The sequence below is a fragment of the Macrobrachium rosenbergii genome, chromosome 35 (assembly GCF_040412425.1).
Source record: "Macrobrachium rosenbergii isolate ZJJX-2024 chromosome 35, ASM4041242v1, whole genome shotgun sequence".
NCBI classification, from domain to species: Eukaryota; Metazoa; Arthropoda; class Malacostraca; order Decapoda; family Palaemonidae; genus Macrobrachium; species Macrobrachium rosenbergii.
This window is the reverse complement of record NC_089775.1, coordinates 5,893,779-5,917,778: the sequence shown is the minus strand read 5'-3', so window position 1 is coordinate 5,917,778 and position 24,000 is coordinate 5,893,779. Positions and strand designations below refer to the sequence as shown.

Sequence of the window (24,000 nt, the reverse complement as noted above, 5' to 3'; positions counted from 1 at the left end):
TGATTTACAAAAGTCTTATCTCCTGAAGTACTGTAGGTGGTGTGATTAGGTGAATTACCCATTTTTCTTTCACCAGATAAACATATAGTAATTTCAACCAGCACCTTAAAGAGATATGTTGCCAGGTACGTTATTTGGTAGGCACTTGCATGAACTACAGCAACAGTTTTTGAGAATTCTGATGACAGGACACTTTTATAGGCTACATTTTCAGTGTAAACTGTGGAAACAGTTACAAGGACTGCAAAGTTTACAGGAATATTGTGGGAGAATACAAGACATTAAAAGAACCTTTCTAAGAGACAGTGAGTGTATGTATCTTATGACATTTATGGCTTATTCTGATGTTTTTCCTTTCAAATTTCATGAAGTTTCTTTGTCTCCATTAGCTCTGTTGGGTGCCCTGGAAATTTGCCTTTTGGATAAATATAATAGGTATAGAGTTTTAACCTGATGAGTCAAGGAGAAAGATGCTCCCCCTTTCCAATCCTGTGAATATTAAATGCGAAGTGATTTGTTTACGACGTACGTACTATTAACGTGGACATGTTGGTAGAATCCTGATGTTGTCTCTCAAGTTATTCTCACAGGATATGAGCCTCTCCATGCATCTTGATAAGGATGGCTGATAAGTGTTTGACCCACAGAGCAGATACAGTACTGCTAATGGCACATGTTTACAGCCAGTTACTCTATTGAGTATACTTTCAGTGGGACCTTTTGGAGTTTGAAATGCCTTGACAGTTTATGAGCTCTCAGAAATTCCACTTCAGGGATTGTAATGCCTTACTAGTCTGTGAGCTCTCTTAAATTCCACTTCAAGTACTGTAATGCTGTACTATTTTGTGAGTTCTAAATTCCGTTTGAAGGATTTTAATCTGCTTCAGTTGTCCAAAAAAGAAAGAATTTTCATAACTTAATGTAAATTTTTGAGATTGAATTTAATTTATATACTAATGTAGGTTACAGTGTATGAAATAATTTCTTTAGCTACATCCTCAGGTCTTGGTTTTAAAACTTTTATTATTGGCATTGTATTCAATTTTAAAGTTTACACATTACTTAAACATTGGTTCACTTATGCTATTATATTTTCCCCCTCACAGAAGGGATTATGGAGATGGAAACATCGGAGTTGGCATGGTAGGAGGAGGCATAGGTGCTGGTTATGGAGTGCCAATAACAACTGTCAAATCCCAATCTCTCCCGCGGTCAGCACCTCCTATCTACCAGCATCATATGGTAATGTCTTGTTCTATAGGTTAAAAAACTGATAAATGTTGGTACTTTATATGTCCTTTGTCCAGTGTGTGACTGTGCAAGAATGTGTTAGTATTGCTATTCTTTTATGGAAAATTGCAGATTTTAATATCCAGATATATATACCCTTCCCATAACATTTGAATGGTGAAGTTAAAATCTTTCAGAAATAGAAACTATACATTTTCAAAAGCCTAGAACTATTTTTGGCCCATGCACCCTTTCACCATATGTCAGAATGTCATTCCCCCACCCCCCCTTTCCAAAATTGTCTGCCACAAGGGGTGCATTCCAAATAATATGCATATGATACTAAAAATCTTTGGTCACAATTCCCCTCCCCAAAAATCTGAAATTCCCCCCTGTATGAGAACTAGCACTGTAGACTCTAGACTCTAGATGGTCAAAGAGAAACGATAGTTGTGGTGAACTGTCCTTCTGATCCTCTCATCCATTCCCAGGAAATTCCAAGCCCAGGGCTGAACTCGCCCTACCGTGAGAAAACTGCTGCAAACGACCTGTCCACCAACGACGACTACGTACTCATCACTGCATTTGACCATCATGCCCAGCCTCAGAACTTCATGTATCCGTCTGTGTAAGTGTCCCTGGTACACGTAACACCTGTGGAACAGCCTCCCTACAGAGATGTGGAACTTCTTCAGAAGTTCAAGCGAAGATGCAATGCATTACTACCCTAATGATATTCTCCTTGTATTTTGATACATTTTTATCTGTTTGTTAATTTATTAATTTATTTTTTCTTTTTTAATAAGTGAGAGGGATGTTTTCTTTCTGTATTTTCCTTTACTTCCTCTTACTTCTTCCTAATGAACACCTTAATATTCTTTGGAAGCTTCAGTTTCAAGTCAGTGGCCCCTTTGGTGGGCTCGTTCCATATGAATAGGTTTCATCTACTGAAATAATAATAATAATATTAAATGTTGTTTTGTTTTCAGCGAGGCGAACAACAACGCTACTCTGACGGACATCCGACACAGTAACGGAAACACCTATTTCATGGCAGAAGTGCTGCCCCCAGATTCCCCAGTCTGCTCAAGCGGATCTCCTGCACCCTATTATACGTCAGCAGGTCAGCCGCCTCTACGTACATACCACCACAATCAAGGTCTCCCTCGGCGTCATCAAAGGTAGGTTGGGTAGGAACAGATTAACCAGATGACTGCTTATTGCTTTGTACAGTCTTGGCAGTGTAATGTAAAGACAGGGATTGTGAACTGATTTCCAAATAATCTGACCTTTGAACAAAACTCATAAGAGTTTCAGACTTTTAACTTGTTCGTCTTTGCATATTTTATAATGAATGCGAATCTCTGCTTAGCTTTCAGTTACTTCACTAATCAAGGCTTGCAACATGACAGATAGCTAAAATACTGCATTTTTATGTCATGAAAAGAGCTTTTAATATATAATGCCAGCACAGTTTTGTGTAAATCTCTTCCCTTAAAAATATTTGGAATATTTTTGTTGTTCGATTTCCAAAGTGGCGTGCGGCACCCTTTGTGGTTAAGCCCACTTTTTTCTCTCTTTTTGTTTCTCTTACTCCTGTCTTTAACTTTACTTCAATTTTTTTCCCTTTTCAGTTTTCATCTTCCATTAAAGGAGCTCTTGTAGACATCTGAGAAAAGTCTTAGCCTTTTAGTTGATTTTGTTTAGTGGTTGTTGGAGGTGCCATAATAATTGTAAAATCAGTTTTTTAAGCTTAAGTGAAATATGTAAGTAGAAATTCTTGATTTTTTAACATCATAAAAAGTTATTGTATTATTTAAAAAAAGCAGACATTAACTTATAAAGCAAACTCCCTCAGGAACAAGTGAAATGAAGAACAGAAAAGTAACAAATAAATAACAGTAATTAAAAATGAATAAAGAAAATAAACAGTACAGGTTTGAAAAAGTGGGGCAGTGGTGTTTGTTCCTTCACTGCAGTAGCATGGCTGTGCACCTTCTTTTTAATCTCAGTCCCTCACTCCCTCTTACAGAACAGTCACCACAACTTCAAGAAGTCATTCCGTTCAGTCCCCCATGGAAAGGAGAGGACCCTACCAAGAGGAACTCTCAGAGTTATATAACTTCATGGATTCCTGTTCACATCAAATAGACGCCGTGTGCATGGACCACGAGAACAATATTCAAGGTTCGCAAACCTCCATTTCCCAGCTTTCAAATGTCGCTTCTTCAGGATACCAGAGCTTTGCTTATTCCCAGTCGTCATCCCCTGTAGACTCACTGTTGCAGACAGACAATTCCAGTCTGCTGTCCCGAGAGAACGGCAACCCAGCTCAGCCCATCCTCCGACAAGTTTTGCACGGATCGCCTCTTGGTAAGGCCGAGGATGCATTTGCCAGTGTTCTTGATCATAAGTTTTCATTGCCAGAAAATACTGCTTCATTTGAATTTGTGCCTTGATTCAGTGCCTGCCAGAAAGATTCTGTGCTTTTTTTTCCTCCTTATAAAAGTGAGAATATGCATTTGTCTGTACTGTACTGTTTTGAAGACTTAGAAGCAGCTGACTGACTGCTTGAGCTAATCCCCTCAGCTTTTATCTTGAAGCACCTCTCATGTTTGTGGTATTGTCCACAGCCTCTCCTTTGCATCAACCAGCTATTGGCAAACATCGAGCTGTGGCTGTACACCCAGCGTACTTAGGGCACGCTGGCCATGTGTCGCTACACGGTACTCCTAGACACATTCCTAGAGTCCCTCAGTCCAAAGGTACCTTCTGATTTTTCAACTCCTTTGATTTTTAGCCGTAGTTTTTTTGCAAGCAGGAATTTGATCATAACAGTACTGCGTAATGATTATTGCAATACCTTGATACGGTGCATAAGATTTCATTAATGGACATTTTTAGTCGTGTTACTTAGTTGTAATGTTCAGTTTGAATACGTTTTGTAACAGTCAAATCCTGTGAAATTTGCCAATGAAGTAGTGTTTTAGTAGAATACTGTCACTGCCTTTAGCAAACGTCCAACCCCTTTCTGTCACGAACACCAGGGAGTCCCAACAGTAGCTTGAGCTCCTCCCAAAGCGTGGAGGACCTCTCCTCTCTCCGCCGTGGTCGCACTCGCCAGCGCCGCTCTGCTTCGTCGTCCTCCGACTCCTCCCCCGAGTCGAGGCCCGCAATGCATGCGCACTCTCGCCGCCCTAATGCTCACCCTCCTCGCACCAATCCTCACTGCTCGCCCCGGTTGATCCCGTCGCCTGCGCTGAGGCAGGAGCTGAGGTCAAGGTCCCGGTGCGACCGCAGTGTCAGTGGCGGGCGGAGAGGAAAGAATTTCAGGTTGGATGGTATCTTTGTTTTGACTCTAGATTCTACTCACGTTTGTAATGTATGTTTACCTTAGATCCACCTCCATTGAAAGACTGTCAGATAAATGTTAAAATGGAAGATGTCCCAAGCAAACAAAATGATCGTACACTGTCATCATGAATCATCACACAGAAAGATATCAATCTGAGAAATATATACAAAATCGTTTCAGTATTAAGTATATTTGCAGAGATAATGGTAGATTGCAAAATGATGAAAGCGTACCTAGCGCTTGTAATTATAATCGTAGGTATTCCACCAATAACTATTTTGCTTTTATTACCAAATGAGTAAAATACAATGCAGCCCCCAGAGGTATTGCAGAGGTAACAAATAGACTGTAGCTCATAGTTAACTGTAATATAAACTTTCTGTAAGTAAGTAATTTCAGATGTTAAGTAATAATAAAATATATACAGTAATAAATAGATATACAGTACTGTATTTAAAAAAATATATAGATTTAATATCATGCACATTACGTAATTAATACAATGGGTATATGCATTCACATGCTAAATAATGTGAAATGAAGGATTAGTTGTATACAATTTGTATGATATTTTATACAAGGCCCATAGAGATACATTATATATTAAACAATAGTTATAGATTTGTATACAACTGTTTATTTATCCTTTATATGAAACGAACAGAGGAATTTAATATACCTATTACATTGAAAAGCAAAGAGTACAGTAGTAAAGGTACTTGTGTAGTTGCCTCTGTTAGACACTTAGGATTTACTTACAATAATGTAACTATCAGGAAATGATAATTACTATACAGTATTGATGACATTCAAAACTAAATCTTTTGTGTCTCATCTCACTGAACAGTTAATTTAAGGTCAAAAGTTTTGGACATAACACGGCAGAATAACCATAAAATTAATTGCATTGTGAGCTGTTTTGTACTGTTTTCATCTGTAAGTTTGGTGTGAAGTGCTTTGATGATGTTGCATGTGGTATGATACTGAAATTATACAAGTATTAATACAAGAATAATTATAGGTATGTCTATTATAGAGAAAAGGAAAGTCTGTTGCATATAGATGTAAGGTAAATAAGCTTCTAGTTAAGTACTTAATGTTGCACAAAGGAAAAGTTTGTTTTATGTTTTGAAAGCGAAAGCTATTTTGCTACCAAATGAAATTCACAAAATTGATTTTGGATAAGAAGGGAAGGTTTGTTTAGTTCAATCTCAGTCACTTTATCAAGTTTAGTACTTCAAAAACCTAGATTTTGACATACAGGCAGTCCCCGGGTTACAGAGGTCTCGGGTTACGGCGCTCTGACTTTACGGCGCTTGGCTCATGGCCCACTTAATTCCCATCATTATAATGACGTTCCGGTTTACGGCATTTTTCGGGTTACGGCATGCTTCAGGAACGGAACCCCCGGGGACTGCCTGTATCATGTTGGCATAGCCATTTTGACCCTTTTGTGGCCCAGTCATCACGATGCGAGAAGTTACTCACTAGATGATTTCTTTCAGATCATGTGACAGAGAGGAATTCACCCGAGGAACCTCCCACTGTTACGAAGATTCGGAGGATGATTTAGCCGGCATGAACTATGTGTCCGGAGGTGCAGGAGGAGGAGGAGGAGGAGGAGGAGGCGGCGGCAGCTGGAGGAGAGACGGCAGACGGCTGAGTCAGGAAGACTACCAGTGCAAAAGTTTGGCCCCGCAACAAATTTTAGAGCAGCAAGAGGGTCAGATGAGAGCTATTGTGGAAAAGTAAGGTTTTTTCTGTGTTCTCTGATGTTGGCACTAGGTGTCCATTTAAGACCCCTGAGTAAACTGCACTCGTATTTACATAATGCGAACTTTTATTATCTGCGATGTCGACAAATCACCTGCTTTCAAGACGCCACTATAACACTTGTTGTGACTATCTGCACTTGGTTGTTTGATGTCTCCATGTACAGCATAAAGATTACAATTAAAAAACAAGTGATAGATCATTTGAATTGTTGCTAAATCAGGAATTGGTGTGATTTATTGTTTACCTTTGACTACCCATACTGGAATTAGTGTATTGTATTATCACGTCCCAAGATAATAGATTTTGCTGTACGAAAAACCCGTACTGTTGTGGAAGTGAAATTCTTAAGTACAGAATGAATATCACCATAACATAGTCTTGTTCAGTTTGTTTTTCTTAATCATGTTGTTTAATTGTAATGGCAATTCCCTTTTGGTCTGACAAACACCAGTATAAATTTAAATATCAGAAATGGGTGTCAAAAGGTTTTCACTGTGTGCAAACATTTGCTTTTGTGTCGTTTCTTTCTCACATTAAATGTATGTTTCAAACATGGCAGTTCTTTTGTGCACAGTATAAGAATTTATAAAATTTAGGTTTTGTAAATTCTCATACCTTGGTTTACACGGTGTGCAAGTCCCGCAGTGCTGACTGAAGTAATAAAACTGTCAGAGCCAATGATTTGTTTTGTGTGGGCACGCATCATGTCATTGTGTTCAGTTAACAGTAACCCCCATACCTCAGACAAAGCTCCCTGATTTCAGCCACCTCCGCCGGAGTTAAGTATCGCTGTATTGAGTACAATGAGTACTGTATCCACCATAATGATATGTGGCAGATAAACAGACGTACGTTTAATATTTCTTTGATAAAGAGTATATGTAATGCATAAAACTAATCCAATACATTTAGTTCATAAACACCTTTGTGGGTCAGAAGTTTATGTATAGAAATCTTACCCGTAATGACTGTCAGAAGATGACATCAGGCATAAAAGTCATGTGGTAATGTGTGAATCATGTAATTAACTGGATGTAAAACTGTAGTTGATTGCAGTACATGAAAAAATACCTTGAAATAGTAGTTTTTCCAGTTGCTTAACTTGAACTGGAAAGTCTAATTATGTCCCAGGTGTGTATCTTATCCTTGTAAGAGGATACTTAGTACTGTGTGCATAATTTGGATTACTGGAAACCTATATAGCTGCTTCAGTTCATTCCTTCTCTAATCAGCACTAAGATCTTCGAGCTCCCGAGTAGGAAATTAAACTTCGTCATAAGATTAAACTCTCCAAACGCTTCTTGTTCAAGGCTAGATTTATAACCGAAAAATTCCTCAAACTATAAAAGGTTTTGAAACGAAAGAATTATAGGTAAAAATTCGAAAACATTCATGCAAATATGTTTGGATCCATACTAAAACCATGTAAATTTTAGTATCGTAGATACAGCATAGTTTTTGGCAAACTTTTTTGGCGATTCAGAAAATCATACGATGTATTGTATTTATCTGTTGACTCCCAGGAACACTTATAGTTTGTGAGAAGAGTGTGTGTTTACAGTACAGCCTATTTTGTACACAATTTTCTATAGTTACTGTAATTACTAATACACTGTAGTAGTATATTGTATTTTGTAAATAATTCTTCATAGGTAATGTATTTGATAGTATCAGCACCCCTCCAATCCCTGGCTACATTTCTTTATTCATTTGAATTTCATCCACCTTTCTTAACATCCTTCTCCCCCCCAGGCCCTTCTAAATATTTTCCCTCAAATGTTTTGCCCTTTTCTTAGGGACAAATAATTCAAGTCAGCCCTCTCTAAGTAGGAATTTGATTCAGTAGTCTAGTTAAACTACTGTGTGATAACCAATAATAATATTTCTGTTTATAAATAGAAGTATTTTATGCTATTAGAGACCCATAATTCACATTAACCAAAAGCTGATGATTTGAGTGGGTCTTTTCTCACTTGATCCAATTACTGACAGGGTTCTCAAGCCTTACTTGACTTTAAGAAGCTCATTTGATTCAGTTGTCTTTTAGTATTAGGTCTCATTTTCCTACAAGAGAATATAGGCCATGTATTTGAAATAGCTAATCTATCTCGTATATGCTTTGATTGACATGAATCTGCCTTTGTCACCCCAGTCATACGACATTTTATATCATTCATTGTCAGTTAGGCTATGTAAGAAAGGTTATTGATTCCTTCCCAGTGTTAGTATTGTGTGTTTATATAGTGATAGGTCTTTGTACCCTTTGGGAAAGAAATTTGTGCCCAAGATGTGATAATTTGCCTCATTAAGGTGGATGATGAATGATGGATGCTGCAAGGGTAATCCTGTCAGTTTTATTAAGTCTGTTGCATACAGAAGGAATTTGACTAATTACTGTGGTTCCTGCTGATGAATGTGATATTACTACAGGTTTCCTCAGGCCTACTCCAGCCTATCATGCTACTTAAACTCGGGTAATAGTCTTCTTTCCAAGCATCTACAATGCTATACAGAAATATATAAAGAAAAGCACTTCTTAGTACAGGGATAATCAGTCACCCAGTTCCTGGGACGTGCCAGGGGATGCATAGGCTCAAAATCTCACCACAAATATACCGTTTGCCATTTCTGTCTGGTCATCCCACCATCCTCTCCCACTTCCCACTCAGTATGATCATTCAACTGAAATACATGGATAGGAAGAGCCTACAAAGTCTGAAAGTGTAGGATTGCTTAGAAAACTTAATGTTTCATTATGTTATCCCCTTTTGTAATATTTTATAGAGCACAAAATGTATATCACTCTTGTAGAGTTTGTAATTCAGGTGGCCAAGCGCCCTAGTCATGTTCAAGGAAATCTCCAGCTAACAAGGAGACATCATTGTATGAGCTCAGAATTGTTTACCGAGTTAATTTTAAAAATTTTCTCTTTAAGATACTTTATGTGGTATGGAAGAAATGCCTTAGCATATCTAGTCAAGTCTGTTCATTCAACATTTAGTGTATGGTATTTATTTTTTTCTATTGAGGTGACTAAGCCAGTGCAAGAGAAATGAGGTTTATTTCTTATCCAATACCGTAGAAAGTAGAAATTTCAAATCAGAATTCATATTTTGTTTAGACATGACACTGAGATTTCCAAGGGAATTGTAAAGTCACAAAGTATAGTCATGTAGGCAATCTTTTCAAGTCCACAGAAACATTTTCTCTAAAACTATAGTAAGTCACAACTTAAAGTATAATGTGTGTTGTATTTGATTCTCTGTAATGTGAATCAGAAGAAAATTAGAATGACATCATTCAGTATATATATCAAGTTTTGCTTTAATTTTTCTCAAAGTGTTTGTTTTATTTTATCTTTACAAAATATTGGTTGTATAGTTGAAGCTCTCTTTGGTGTTAGTTGCTGGTTTTGTGTTGTATCGTTATGAAAAATAACTTTCGAAGATAGTTTGGAATCCAGCCGATGGCTGTACATGATGAAAATACATTATGTGACACCTCTCACTACAAATACTGTATATTTGGTAAAGTCATAGATGCAGTTACACAAGTATATGAAATGACTGATATACAAAGAATGCTAGGGATAGCATATAATTGCTCTGGTGCTTTCCTGTAGATGACTTCCAGTGTTAGTGACTCCAGCGTCAGATGTTTCAAGCATGTTCTTTTGGGCACTGACGAATGCCTTTGTGAATACTACATCGTCTTTGGGACGCGGTTGTGTAGAATATTGATCTTACCAATTTCTTAAGGCCTTTACTGGTATCACCTCACTTAGCTTTCATGATCGTGACGTGGGTTTCTTGCCTGGTGGCTCTGCAGTTTTTTTGGATTTGTGGTATGTTTTTGTTGGGGACTTTGGTCTGCAGATTAGAATTCTGGATCTAGGTGCTTACCCCCACTTATGAGGCTTTACTTATGTTGTGTGTCAAACAGCACAGTGTCATGGGGACTCTGATGGATGAGAGAGAGAGAGAGAGAGAGAGAGAGAGAGAGAGCACATGCCTATCTGTGTATGACTTACTTCGTGGTCCAGTACCAGTTTTTTCACTATGCAAGGAACTGAAATACCAATGAAGCCAGTCCCACATATTATGGTGGTGTTTAATTGTAAGTGGAAACATTTCCGAGCCTTTTAAAATAGTAAATTTACATCTTTTCTACTTATTAAGGCTTTTCTTTTTAAATTGCCATGATTACCGTGCACTCTGTCTGCAGAAAGGTAGCCCACGATGAAACGTTTTGGAGAAAAGAGGCTCTGTGCCACTTATGCTAATAGGATATGAGAAGTGCCTGATGGTAAGTCCACCAAGGAACAAAGCTTAGTGTCTGTCATGCAAGCAAAGCTGGTTAGGTGTATCCCTGACGAGTCAGTCCTACCAACTGAAGCAACGGTTGGTTGTGGGATGGATTTTAAGTCTTCTCTCTTGACACTGTACTTTCAGACTGATGACTATGGAACAGGAATTTCGCCACGAACAAGAAATCATGTGGAAGGAGATGCAAGATAAAGATGCCCGTATAGATGCCCAAGCCAAAAAGATAGCTGCTTTAGATTGTGCCAATAGTAAATTAATCAAAACCATTGCCACTCTGGGCTCCCGGTAAGTATTTTTTTCAAGCGCTGAATTGCTAAGTTAGTGATGACAGCAGGAATATAGTTTGAAGAAAAAGGTGCATGTTCCTGACTGTTGAGTGTAGACTGAATTACTGTTGGGGACTGTCATTTGAATGTGGTATTTTGTTGAGTGGATACCTTCTTACGGGTTTATTGATATTCCGTGTCTAAACTAAAATATTTAAAATAGCACTTCCATAGCTTGTTGGCCTAATATAGAAGCGTAAAGAATCATGATTAACGATGACCACCAGTTGCATAAAGTAACTAGATGCAGTGTTCTAAAGTAATTGCTGTATTGTGGAAAGCATGTTATATTTAAATTCAAACTTGAAACACTGCATGATTTTCTGTAATCAAAGATAAACTGTACTTGTGCTGAAATATTTTAAGAACTAGATGATAAAAATGTCAAAAGTTTATTAATGGTTGTTTTTTAAGAATCGTCAGTGAATTTGTAAGTAGTTGTTCATTGAAGTTTTCTTACGTTCTCTCGTTCTTTCAGGTCAGAGGAGATGAAAGGAGACATCCCAGACGACATAAATGGCGACTCTTGCAATGCCTCTGACACCTCTGACTACAAGAGCTCCTCGTGTTAACTTCCACTGCATATTTCTCACCCGTTGTATTAGTGTTAAGTTGACATGTCAATTTCTGTGTGGATATTTCTCTGTATTATTCAGTTTGGGCATTTAACTCCACTCCTTTGTAGTCCTCGGTCTCAGCTGGGTTTGTCTTTCAAGCCTGTATTTAAATTACCTCAAGTGTTCTGTGTGCACGTCCTAGTCGAGTTGGTCACTCTCTGCAACTGCGCGTCGATCACAACTAGAAGACATTTTTGGCTCACGATTTGACATTCCTGTATATGAATATATTTTCTAGTCTGGTTGTACAGAATTTTGTCTTTTTTTTTTTTTCCAAGCAGAAGCTGACCTTTGTATGTTCAACTTGAGTATATTCAGTATATCAATTGCAAGGTACTGTTGGAATTGCAGTCAGTTCTGTAACCCTTGTCTATGTGAAACCAATGTTTATTTAATCTTTAATTTTAACATCTACAGTACATATATGCCTGGTTAGTAATTTTAAATTTTAGAACATAGGCGAACAAGGTTACGGTCGATTAGGGGAATTAAAATTCCGGAGCAGTGAATACGGAAGCTAGAAATAAAAAAATAAAGTGCAGTGCAGTACATAGTAACCGTGTGTCCCTAGCACAGTATACTTATATCGGTAAGACATTTATATGGTCTATACATAGTTGATTTAAGTAACACTTTCTGTTCACTGTACATGGTTGTACGTAACTGTCGGGTTGTTTGATAATATGATGGAACTTTGTACAGAGATGAATTTTTGTATAGTATTGCTGTTAGGTATAAACTGCCAACACCAAAGATTAGATTAGACAGACTTACATTTATATGGTATTTCACGTGATTTTCTTAACTCTGTGTATATTTACTTAGTTGTAAATACTGGTAGTGCTCATTTTTTTCTATTCCTGGCACATGTATACAAAAGACTAAAGTAGATACTGATCAATGTATCAGTTATTTTGGTGCTTGTAAAGTACTCCATGTCTATGAAAAAAAGCCAAAGGTAATATGTACATTTCTTTGTATTCACATTAAAATGTGGATAGTAACATTTGTACTAAACATGTACTGGATAAGTCAAAATAAATTTCCAAGTTACTTGTACGTGTGGATTTATTAGTGAAGATTCCTTTTTAGAAAGTGACAGTGCTTCTGTTTCACAGCTGTGAGCTATTGTTTTACAAAATCTTTCTAAACTGCAACTGCTTTATAAAAGAGACGTGAAAAATAATCGTTTGCACTTTGTGTGAAAGCTTCAAATCCTTTTGTCGGAGCTGGTAGTTGATCAAATCTCTAATGGTATTGTTACCTACTTCTCATAGCCATATTGAAGGGATTTGACCGTGGTAGCTGTGAAACATCACTTTTTTTTTCTGTGGTCTACCTTAGTGCCTTTCACCTTCGATCTAATTTACAGCCCACGAAAGCTGAGACGTTGCACATAATAACTAAGGTAAATTTCCTTACACAAATATGTCTACAGTATTCTGATGATGTATTTTAGTTTTACATCTTTTGTTGCAATGTCTTGATCATTTACATTAGTGTCTGGTGTTTTTTCAGTGACTGAATATCTTGGAGTGAGTTGTACTTGCTTTTGAGTTGCTTGTTCCCATTTTATCATGTAATTTCTTAAAATACACGTCTGCCTCTGCCTTCCATGTTCTCCTGAAGGCTTTTACTGCTTAGCCTAGATTAATTGCACTGTTTATTGAAATGGTGCTACAACTTGTTTATTAATGAGTATAGGAAGATAAGTAAGGTGCATTTTGCCCACTCATCAGTACTCAATTCTAAACCTTTAGGGGACACCTTGTGGCCTTCCTTGCTTCATGTCTTATGTCATTCTGCTTTCATCTTACCAACATCCATTACATGTACTGTACAGTACTCCCAAATACAAATATGAGTTACCCACTCCCCTCCTTCCAACGTTTTTTCTTCATCCCTGTTTCTAACAAGATAGGTTTTTCCAACTAGAGTAATCCTTTTGCAGTGTGCTTTTCACTTTCTAAAAGCAGTGAAGACTTTAGGTAATCCATGAAGAAATCGTATGAGAAGTTAAAAGGAAAATCTTATGGAGCTCGATTGAAAAAGTCATGTTCCTCTTTGAAGAACACCACAATGTGTTGTGTTACTTCCCCCCAACCTCTAACAACATAGCCATGGCTCATGTGGATGCTCTTGTGTTGTCACCTTTCTCATGGTACATGCTATCAGTCTTGGAGTATGTTGAATACTTACTTATGTTGGCATTTAAGGAAATGTATAAACCTGTGGTAACCATTTAATGTTTCTCAAAACGTCGTCTTTAATCTGATAATGACAAACCCAAAAGGATCAAACTAATTTTATCTTGTCTGATAACTGGTCACCTATTTTACCCACATTTGTTTGAGGAATAGCCCACATAACCCACTATTAAGAAGTTTCAAGACAGCAATAAATCCAGGGAAGTTTAGCAGAATTGCATAATTTTCTGTTGAGTCAACAGTTAAATTTTGAAACTGTCACTTTTTTAGATGAAATCTGAATTTTGTTATTAGTAGTAGTAGTAGTAGTAGTATATTCAGGAGATGAAACCTGTTCATATGGAACAAGCCCTGCAAAGGGGCCACTGACTTGAAATTGAAGCTTCCAAAGAATATTAAGGTGTTCATCAGGAAGAAGTAACTGCTAAATCAGACTTATTAATCCAGCCTCATGAGACTTAAAAATTTAAACTTTTGTCTGGTTTAACTACCTAATAATAATAATAATAATAATGGAATTATTAGTTATATTTATTCTTCATTAATAATATTATTATGAAATTCTACTTCAAAATGAGAGAAGATGCCAAGATGCAAATTTTTCAAGCATAATATTTGATACACATTAAACCTTATTGGCTTAAAAATTTAAAAAAAGTCGGATACAGTTGCTGAAAAACTGTTTCATGCAACTTGAGGTACTGTCATAGCAGGAGCGAGCTGTGAAGACAACTTGTGAATGAATGAATTGCTTCACTGAGCATAACTACTCAGGTTATGCCATCTAAAACACATCTCTTCTCCTCACCTTTCTGAACCTCTCTGTCCCCATAAACCTCAGTTCTTTGTAGTTTCTTCTCTGTCATTTATTTTGCATTGATGTAAATTACACTTCACAAAAGTGTTGGGAGTTAAAAAGGGGTTTTCAGACATTTTCCTTTCAATTTTGTATTTCTCCATACAATACTTAATCAAAATTATATGGTCAACTAATCTTTAGCCCATCCAACAGAGTCTTTTCTGATCTGTTCTTTGATGAGTAAGTGTTTTTGTAGAACTAATGGCGAGGCCAAAGATATTCAAGTGCCTGATAATTTGCAAAGCAGCCTTTGTAAGGATTAGTATCGTACTTCAACAGAAAAATAATCTGTAAAGGTAAAGTTAATTATTTCTTGTCTCAGTTTCTCATCCACTCTAAAATGCAAGACTTTTTCCTCACTACCTTGAAATATATAATATAAAAGTAGGACAAATAAAAATTAGGCAAGGTAGGTGCCAGTACACGTCTCTGCTTCCCTTCACAATTGACAACAAACCCTTCTTCATCATGTGAATGGTTTTGCAATCATATCTTCATTAATCATATACTGTGCATGTCTTATTCATTTCCCAAATGTGTTTCAGTTTACTAGGCTTTAGTCTATCAGAAGAAGGAAGCCTCTGATGCATGTGCCATAGGTATGTCTCAACCCAGTCTCTACACCTGGCTTGCTGCTCTGTTAGTCAGCCCACCCCTGTCTGCTGCCACTAATGTTTGCACCTTATTTGTCTTGCCTGCCACCATTCATGCCTGTTCCACGTCAGCCTTGCCCTTTGGCCAACCTGGCTGCTCCGTTACCTGCTGATTTCCCCACCTTGGCAACTCCTGCTCTGACTAAATCCCTGTAGGGTGAAAGGGACTTGACTTGTCTGTAATTGACCTAACAATGACACAGCTGAGGCCAGTGATAGATGGGATGATCTCTTGTCATGCATCCACCTGCATTGACTCTTTTTTTTGAAACAGTGACTTCAGCAGTCCCTAGCTACACTGTTGTTTAAAGTTACACCAACTGTGACTGGTACATGTGCCTGAATCCATGTTACTTCTGTAGCTTGAAAATATCCCACTCTTGGTCCTAGTTTCCATGTCTTCCCTAACCCAACTTCTCGATGCCCGTCGCCAGCCAAGTTGAGGTCAACCCTCAATCCCTCTGGGTGTTCCTCAAGTATCGAGGTACCTCACCTTACTCTTCCATATCAGAGGTACCTTCAACAAGTAGGAAAAGTACCATTCATGAGTACTGTACTGTACTGTAGACACTGCAATCATGATTGGCATCACTCTCAGGTTTTCTTCTTCCAGTCACTTCCATCACTGATCTGTAGTTCAAAAAGTCCTCCAGGTTCCTTTGCTTAAATATGGGCCTGGTGCCTTTTGAGTCCCTGAGATATGTCACAAGACTGGGCAGTAACAGTTGACCTCAGAACTCAATGAGGGACATAGACCCATTAGCGGAATTGGTTTGCCTTCACCACAGGACACTTGCCAGGACAAGACTGTCAACAACCTTTCATCTGAAGGTCTGGTCTTGTTCCTCAAGCAAGAAGAGTTGTGAATGCTTCACTTCTCCCTCCTCATTTTCCTCCAGTGACATCTCGCCAGCAACTTCAGCTACTGCTAGTGGGAAGAGTAAGAAACAATTGATGTCATCGGACATTTCCTGGCTCCCTACAACTCGAGGAAGAAATCTCTTGACCTTTGTCCCACCACATTAAGAACCCCTGCTGCATCTAAGATGTCGACCATGTTGAAAGAACATTCAGCCCTGCTGAGAGTACACATTTTACTTTTCGAAGGTTTGTGCTATTGAGCATTTGAATGAGGAGGATCAGGATTCAAACTCAACAAGATGAGGATTCCTTTTCAAAGGGTTCTAGATTAAGTGTGCAAGATTTTCCAGCTGGATGAACCTCAGCTCTAAAAAGGAAGCTACAGCTGCCAAGGTTAGAAGTGACTTAATCTAGGACAAAGCCACTGGCGTAAAACTCAAGATGGAGGAACGAAGAGCAAGCAAAGGGTACAATCGACCCATGGCTGCCCTGCCCTTGTTTTTGTTACCAGACCACTGGTTACACCTCTTTTACAAAATCTATAGTTGTCCATCGCTGGTTCATCATTCTTTGTCGACAACAGAAGCAATTGTGAAGCACAGTGACAAGATAGATACAACAGAGTTGTTTCTCCACTAGTTGAAAGCTATGTCCAAGTAGAAGGAAGGGTATAAAGGGCTCTTAGTCAAGGAGGAGAGCCTTTTACTGTACCTCCATTCATATTATCTTTCTTCCATCTTGCTATCCACCCTCTCCTAACAATTATTTCATAGTGCAACTGCTTTGAGGTTTTCCTCCTGTTACACCTTTCAAACCTACCTACTTTCAATTTCCTTTCCAGCACTGAATGACCTGATAGGTCCCAGTGCTTGCCTTTATCCTAAACTCTATATTCCATTCCTTTCCATAATGAACTCACTTTACGTCTATGCCACAAGTCAACATAAGAAATGGCAAAATAAACTTGACTGGTGACAAAACTCCAAGAGTATGAGATGAGAGTCAGCACCCAAACACCACACTGGAGAATAGTATTTCATACTGGGAACATTCGAAAACATTCCATCAAGATACCAACTCTTTGAGAAAACCTTGAAAGCCTTCTGACAAGTGTGCTGTAAATGAACCTCCCTCAGTGATGAGTTTTAGTCAAATGAAGATGATATTTCTCACTAAGCACAAATTCCATTGACAGAAAATTTAAAGATAATTAAACTAATTCATTGACGCATTTTACAATATTCACATAGAATAGTATAGTGGTATACTTACAGAACTCATAGTACACTTTACTGACACTATCCCTTCATAAATTACTCTTTACTTAAGAAGATATTGGCAAACTGAAGTGAACTGGATATCAAAAAATACCATTAAATGTACGAATTATAAGCACAAATTTAAACCACAAAGACATTTCTTCAGAGGAAATCCATATTCCCCAACATTAAAATTGCACGAAAAAGAGTTGAAAAACAACGAAATAGATACGAAAATAAATAAAAGGAAACTTGGTCAAAATCTGTATTAATTCGCGTTGAAAACCATTAACCATTAGATTCTGAAATGTCGAGAAACCTTTTCAGTTTGTTAAGAGGGAATTAAAATTATTAAAGTCAACTTATCGTAATATGAGACGGTAGTGGCTTATGAGACAAAATTGCTTTTCCGTTCTAAAATGTTATATAGGAAATTTGACGACATGAAATGAAAGTCTAGCTCTAAACTGCTTTTGAAAGTTATGATTTAATATCAATGAAAAAATCTAGAATTATGTACGATAAATGGGGATAATGAAATTAAATGCAGTATATTAGTACGATAATCAAAGAAATGTCTGTTTGAAATTAGGATGAACATTGTCTATTATAGATGAATTTTGTGATTCGCAGTTGGAAAAAATGTTTTTTTAGAGGAAGAGCCTGTGCTGGCATAAGGCCTCTCTCTCTCTCTCTCTCTCTCTCTCTCTCTCTCTCTCTCTCTCTCTCTCTCTCTCTCTCATACTCGTAAATAGTATTAGTCAGTGTTTGGGTATATTCGGCTGGAAGAACGTACAAGATTTGTTCTCCATAGAAAATCGTAGTTGTTGGCAAATCATCTATTAATATGGTCGAGCAAACAAACTTAAAAGGAATTTAAAAGTGCACATAAGTAAGTCAATTTTAATTTTAAAACGTTTTGAGCAAAGGATTCGTGAGATCCATTAGTAAAAACATAAAAAATTAATTAAAGAAATAATAGAAGATCAATTAAGAAACCACATGTACTAAACATAACACAGAGATAAATGGAATGAGAGAATATGCCAAAAAAAAAAAAGCATTGAAAAGGAAATAAAGACAAGAATTAAGCAAGATATCGAAGAGACCTCGAGAGAAGAGAGAAAAGAAAAAAAGAAGCTGAAGTCCATAGAAAACTGCGGTGAAAATAAATACATAAAGGAACGGGAAACAAAAGACGCTCGTATGACGACGAAAACTAGGCTGAACATATTGAACTTGAAGGCTACCAGGATAAATACTAGGACGAGGTCTGTGATATCTGCAGAGCGGAGGAGAGGACAGCACCGAACATTTATTCAGGTGTAAAACCTTACAAAAAACAGATCACGACATTACCTTTGAGACAATGAAATCCCCAAACAGAAAACTGGGGGGATATGTAAGGTTTTCTTAATTTTCAGGGCTGACCTTATATATTCCCCCAGTTTTCTGTTAGGGGATTTAAGTGTCTCTAAAGTAGAAATGAAGAATTTCGTTAACCTTGAAAGCGATGGCTATCAAAGGTAAAAAGTAACGAAAGATGAGAGTGTTAAACGTAAAGTGGAAATATTTTGTAATATCTATTTTAAAAACATCTTTAAATGTTCGGGGTTAGTGTTCGTGTTGCTGAAAATAATTAAAATATAAATTTTTAAATGCTATAAAGTAAATTAAAACTAAAGACGATTAAAATAATCAAGAGAATAAAGCTTTTCACCACTTGTGAATAGTGTATTGTGCCCGTAACTGTGTTTGTGGAGTGAACGCTTAGGAACCAGCCTGTTTTAACAGCGGTTGTAATAAACGTTAATTTCTTTAACAAGAATGGTGAATTCAGACTGTTACAGCTTTGGTTCATACAGTCTCCAATAGATGTAATTTGGATACAGTTGTAGAGTCCAGCGAACGAATCATTACTTTTACCATCATAAACGAAGTGTTTGTTAAAGAGTGGGTCCTTCAGAGATCTATCTATAGGCCTACCTTACATTTAAAAGTAACAAGAAGGCATCACTGACCATCGATTACATTAATGCTCGATTACTCCTGGTGACTTATAGAAAAACTGACTTTTCCGAATCTGAATGACAATTTTGTACCCGGGTTCTGTATTCACGGAAGTGGCCGAAATACCTCTTATTACTTGGGTTGAAGGCGTATTCTATTGACGCCCGTGCAGGCATAAGGCCAGCTAAATCTACACGCATTTGCGCTCCAGAATCGTGAATTCCCATCTTCTGACGTTCGAAAATAAACCATTTTTATACTGGGCGATTCAAATGGAGATTACTCGTGCAAAACGTCATTATTACAGTAGCGATAGTAGTACCAGTACTACTTTTATGATTAAAGGTCCGCCCACACATTCAATACAACGATTCGGCCAACCTGTAGGACCGTGTGCACGCCCCTCCAACTATATCTAGCCTCCAACTCACACCTCATTCATCGTTCAGCATTCGAAGCGGAAAGAACTTAGACTTACTTTACACAGTGAGTGAGATTACTTTAAAAAAACAAAGAAAGAAATTATCCTTTGCCTCATTCTTATATACAGGGAAAACAGCAGTGTGGAAAGTAAATTCAAACGATTATTCAAGTAAAAATTTAAGAATTAAGGCCGTATCCGAACTCCACGACTGAGTTAAAGAACTAGACCGGCCTGCTTGCTTAGTAGTTCTTTGCGAAGGGAATTTGAGATATATGAAAACTCCAAGAATTCTGGGAATTAAGCTAATGATATTTGCACACCGATACTTTGGTTTTATAGAGATTAAAATGCTCAGGTGTATGTGTGGAAAGGATAAAAAATGCAAGATTAAGAGGAACTACTCAAGTCGTAGAACTACCAAAGAAGGCCCAGGAAAGAAGACTGAAGTGGTATGGCCATGTGGTGAGAAGGGATGAGACTTGTAGGCAGGAGAGTGATGCAGATGGAGGTACCTGGTGGGAGAGAAAGAGCCAGACCGAAGTGAAGTTGGATGGACGTTGTAAAAAGATTTGAGAGACAAACGATTCTCAGAGGACGATGTGTTTGACCGAGCCAGGTTTAGGAAAGCTGTCAGAGCATCGACCCCACATAGAAGTGGGAAAAGATGTAGAGGAAGAAGAAGACTTTGGTTTTATAGTGACCTGCTGTTTATTTTTTATCAGGATGTGCTACGAGAGTTTACCAAAGCCAGGATTGTCCTACAACAGGCTTCAGTGGCGATGAGGTGAGATGAGTGGGAGTATAGGAAGTTGTTTTGTAATGATATTGCACCTTCATCGATGAAGTATTCTTCTAATTTATTTCTTATTTTTGCAATTTTAGGGCAATTTCCAGATCTTTGACCATTTTGCAAAATTGCCAAAGGATTAAAATTAGTTGATGAACCCGGAACAGTCATGTCATTTTCTAGAATACACTGATGGGGGTTTTACGTAAATAATTACATAGCATAACACATCCCATACAAGCCTTTCTCAATACTTGTCAATTTTAGATTTACAGACATATGGAAAACTCTGAATCTTGAAGCCGTAATGCCAAAAAATTTTCGACCACTCTCCTTGCTTTGGACAGTCCATAGTTAAATACCCTGCTATCTGTGTTTAGGTCATCTTTGGGGCACAAGGCTTCAGAAAATCAGGAGGTAATGCAAATGCCTCATCTCTTACAAAAACATGGTAAGATGTGGTCTCAGCACAGACTGCAGTTGGCCAGAGATTTGGTGTGAGTGTGTGACACCTCTTCAAGCACATTGGCAAGCACATTTGGCTAACACTTTAAAATGCATGTAGCATCGTGTGCAAGGGCCTTCAAGTAATGTGTGAGGGACCGTAGTGGCTACATCCACTGGGCCATAACCTAAGGCAGAGATATAACCTATAGAGTACAGACCAGACTCAGATGGTAGGAAAGGGTGTATTTAATTTTATAGGCTGATTTACTATATTAACATGTATGGAAGTATAGGAGTTCGATGGAAAGAAAGTGCTTGATTCTCTTGAATATGTACGAATTGTGTCATTGTTTATACTCCTATCTGATCGGATGGTATATATGCAGAGAGAGAGAGACGACCGTACATCCATCTTTGCTTTATCATTCACGAAATCAACACCCTCTTTTATACACCCTTCCTAAATTGTCACCTTCCCTTACTTTATCAGAAATCTCTTTGTCCTTCTCTTGATTCTTAAAGCTTGTTCCTCAAGTCTCAATCTTGAACAGCTCTTGAAAGAGAGAGCAAGAGAACTGTAAAACAGTCAGGTGTGTTTTTGTAAATATTTCTCTGGTCAGTGGTCTAAAATATTTATTGCTGGAACCCGTTTCTCAGATTATCGTTCAGTGTCAAAGATTTGCCTGTTTCCACTTTTTTTTTCTTTCCTTTTTTTGTGTTTGCATATTTTTACCTTCGTACATACATGGGTCTGGTTACGTAGCCTACTTTACCTGACTGTTTACAAACTTAAGTGAATATTAATTTTATTTATTTATTGATTCATTTTTGCAGCCTTGGGGAAATATCAGTTTCAAGTCGAAGCCAATACAGGCTCAGTCTATTGCAATAGTTTCATTATCAAGTTTTTAGTTACATGTTCATTGTAGAGAGAGAGAGAGAGAGAGAGAGAGAGAGAGAGAGAGAGAGAGAGAAGCAGTTATGGGAAACAGTTGAATTTTAGCATACACACCCATGCACCCACATCGTCTGCTATGACTGTTAGCTGGCCATGTATAGTGAGGTTGGTAGCCCCACGCCCACCTCGGCCCTCACCCCTAAAACTGCTATGATATTTCTGGATAGCCCCTCAAGATACTGACCAGATCCTATGTTGCTTAATTTTGCCAATTGTATATACAAAAACACTTCTTAAATTATTTTCGTTTTTTTATTTAACGTTAATTAATGAGTTGTCACACTGAATTTCGCATATTTATTAAAAATTCGAACTTTCACGTTTCCTTTTCAGTAATTGTCTGCTCTGTCAATGTTACCAAAACAATCATAAGAAAAGTCCTCATGGATAACTTATTTTTGATAAAATATGGTTTTAATAGTCATAAAAACAATATTAATAATATTAATATATAGACAGTCATAAGATATTAAAATAAAGGTGCTTAAAGAATGATTTTAAAATTTTAAAGACCATAGTCCTTTTATGAAAATGATCAGCTGACTGGAAGGTGTAGACGAATTTTATGAAGGGAAACAGGCCTAAAGTAAGGACATTTCTAGCTTTTATCTATCTTAGCTTAGTTATTTTAACTGTAAATTATCTTATGTCAAAAGAGTTCAAGTCATGTTAGTTTAAATTTGCCAGTCATAATTTATATATAATTATCTGATTAACTTTGGTAACATCCAGTTATTAGTTTCAATAAGTAATGAGTCTTTATTTATTAAGTAATTATTTTTGTATATTGAACAAAAATAAACAAAAAATCACACAAGACACTACAAATCAGATTACATCTTTTGTATTTGCAAGATATGACTAGTTACTATATTTAACATAATGTTAATTAAACCTTCTAAATAAGATGGCTCCAACAACTTTATGTGCTTACAGGGTTCACAAACTGCCTTTTAAGAGATATTAATTTGTATTAAACAAAAATTACCTCATTTTCAATACGAACATTTGAATTTTATTGTATTTACTCTTTAGTCCTGTTTCCCATTTTGAATGATGTTTGATTATATTTTACAGGGGGACTTAACAAAAACTTCAAAAATATCTAATTTCTCTCTAGAATATAACTTATTTCATGCTTAATATTTACAGATACTTATTTTATTTAATTTTAATCCCATCTTATTGTCTGTGCAATGTTTTTTTATTTTACATAGTGTTTTACTATAAAATTACACCAACTTTGATAATTTGTCTTCTGACTTTTTTTACCAAACATACAAAGCAAAATACCTTTAAAGATTATTTATTTTTTTAGTAAAAACGCCGTTGCTAGAATGTTTTATTATTAAATAACGATCTTCAAGAAACTAATTTTTATATATAAATCAACAAAATTAACAAAATGTTTATAATCTTGGAATTATTAAGGCCTTGACTATAGTTAGTTATGGAAAAATCTAGAATTAGGATAGTTGCTATTCATTGTTTTTATTTTGATTTATTTAAGAATTTTTTGCCAAAAAATTAATGATACATAGGATCAGATCAAATATATATGTATTTATAAACGTTTATTTTATACCAGATCAATGATTTTTTTTCAAATATCATGTAAAATCGATGCTTGAATCAAGGATGCAAACAAAAAAGTTGTCAGTTACTATTTATTGGGTGTTTTATTTTATAGTTACTTTAACTGTCAATAGATGTCTATAGAGTTCCCTCAGCGTGCCCTAAAAAGCCTAAAATTAAATGCGAAAATTATATGAAATTGTTAAATATGCTAGATAATTAATATATTCATATTGAAAATAAATCTTATTAATATAATATGACTGAAAATGAATAATTATTAGATATATCTGACGATTTTTATAATTCGAATTTTTTTTAGGCTCGTTAT

General features: G+C 36.8%; 1 protein-coding gene across 7 annotated transcripts in view; it reads left to right on the top strand.

The window, feature by feature from the left end:
* LOC136856436 (disabled homolog 2-interacting protein-like) overlaps nucleotides 1–12,688 on the top strand; it is a 439,969-nt gene extending 427,281 nt beyond the window's left edge. For 2 of the 7 annotated variants that reach the window (XM_067134310.1, XM_067134312.1), the window contains 9 exons: nucleotides 1,107–1,242; nucleotides 1,722–1,858; nucleotides 2,220–2,411; nucleotides 3,263–3,603; nucleotides 3,864–3,995; nucleotides 4,278–4,563; nucleotides 6,091–6,333; nucleotides 10,813–10,971; nucleotides 11,491–12,688. In XM_067134310.1, coding sequence (XP_066990411.1) covers nucleotides 1,107–1,242; nucleotides 1,722–1,858; nucleotides 2,220–2,411; nucleotides 3,263–3,603; nucleotides 3,864–3,995; nucleotides 4,278–4,563; nucleotides 6,091–6,333; nucleotides 10,813–10,971; nucleotides 11,491–11,584 — 1,720 coding nt within the window. In that variant the 3' untranslated portion in view covers nucleotides 11,585–12,688. The remainder of the gene's footprint in view (nucleotides 1–1,106; nucleotides 1,243–1,721; nucleotides 1,859–2,219; nucleotides 2,412–3,262; nucleotides 3,604–3,863; nucleotides 3,996–4,277; nucleotides 4,564–6,090; nucleotides 6,334–10,812; nucleotides 10,972–11,490) is intronic. The other 5 variants (XM_067134311.1, XR_010858330.1, XR_010858328.1 and 2 more) reach the window with 5 other exon arrangements.
* Nucleotides 12,689–24,000: the final 11,312 nt, after the last annotated feature.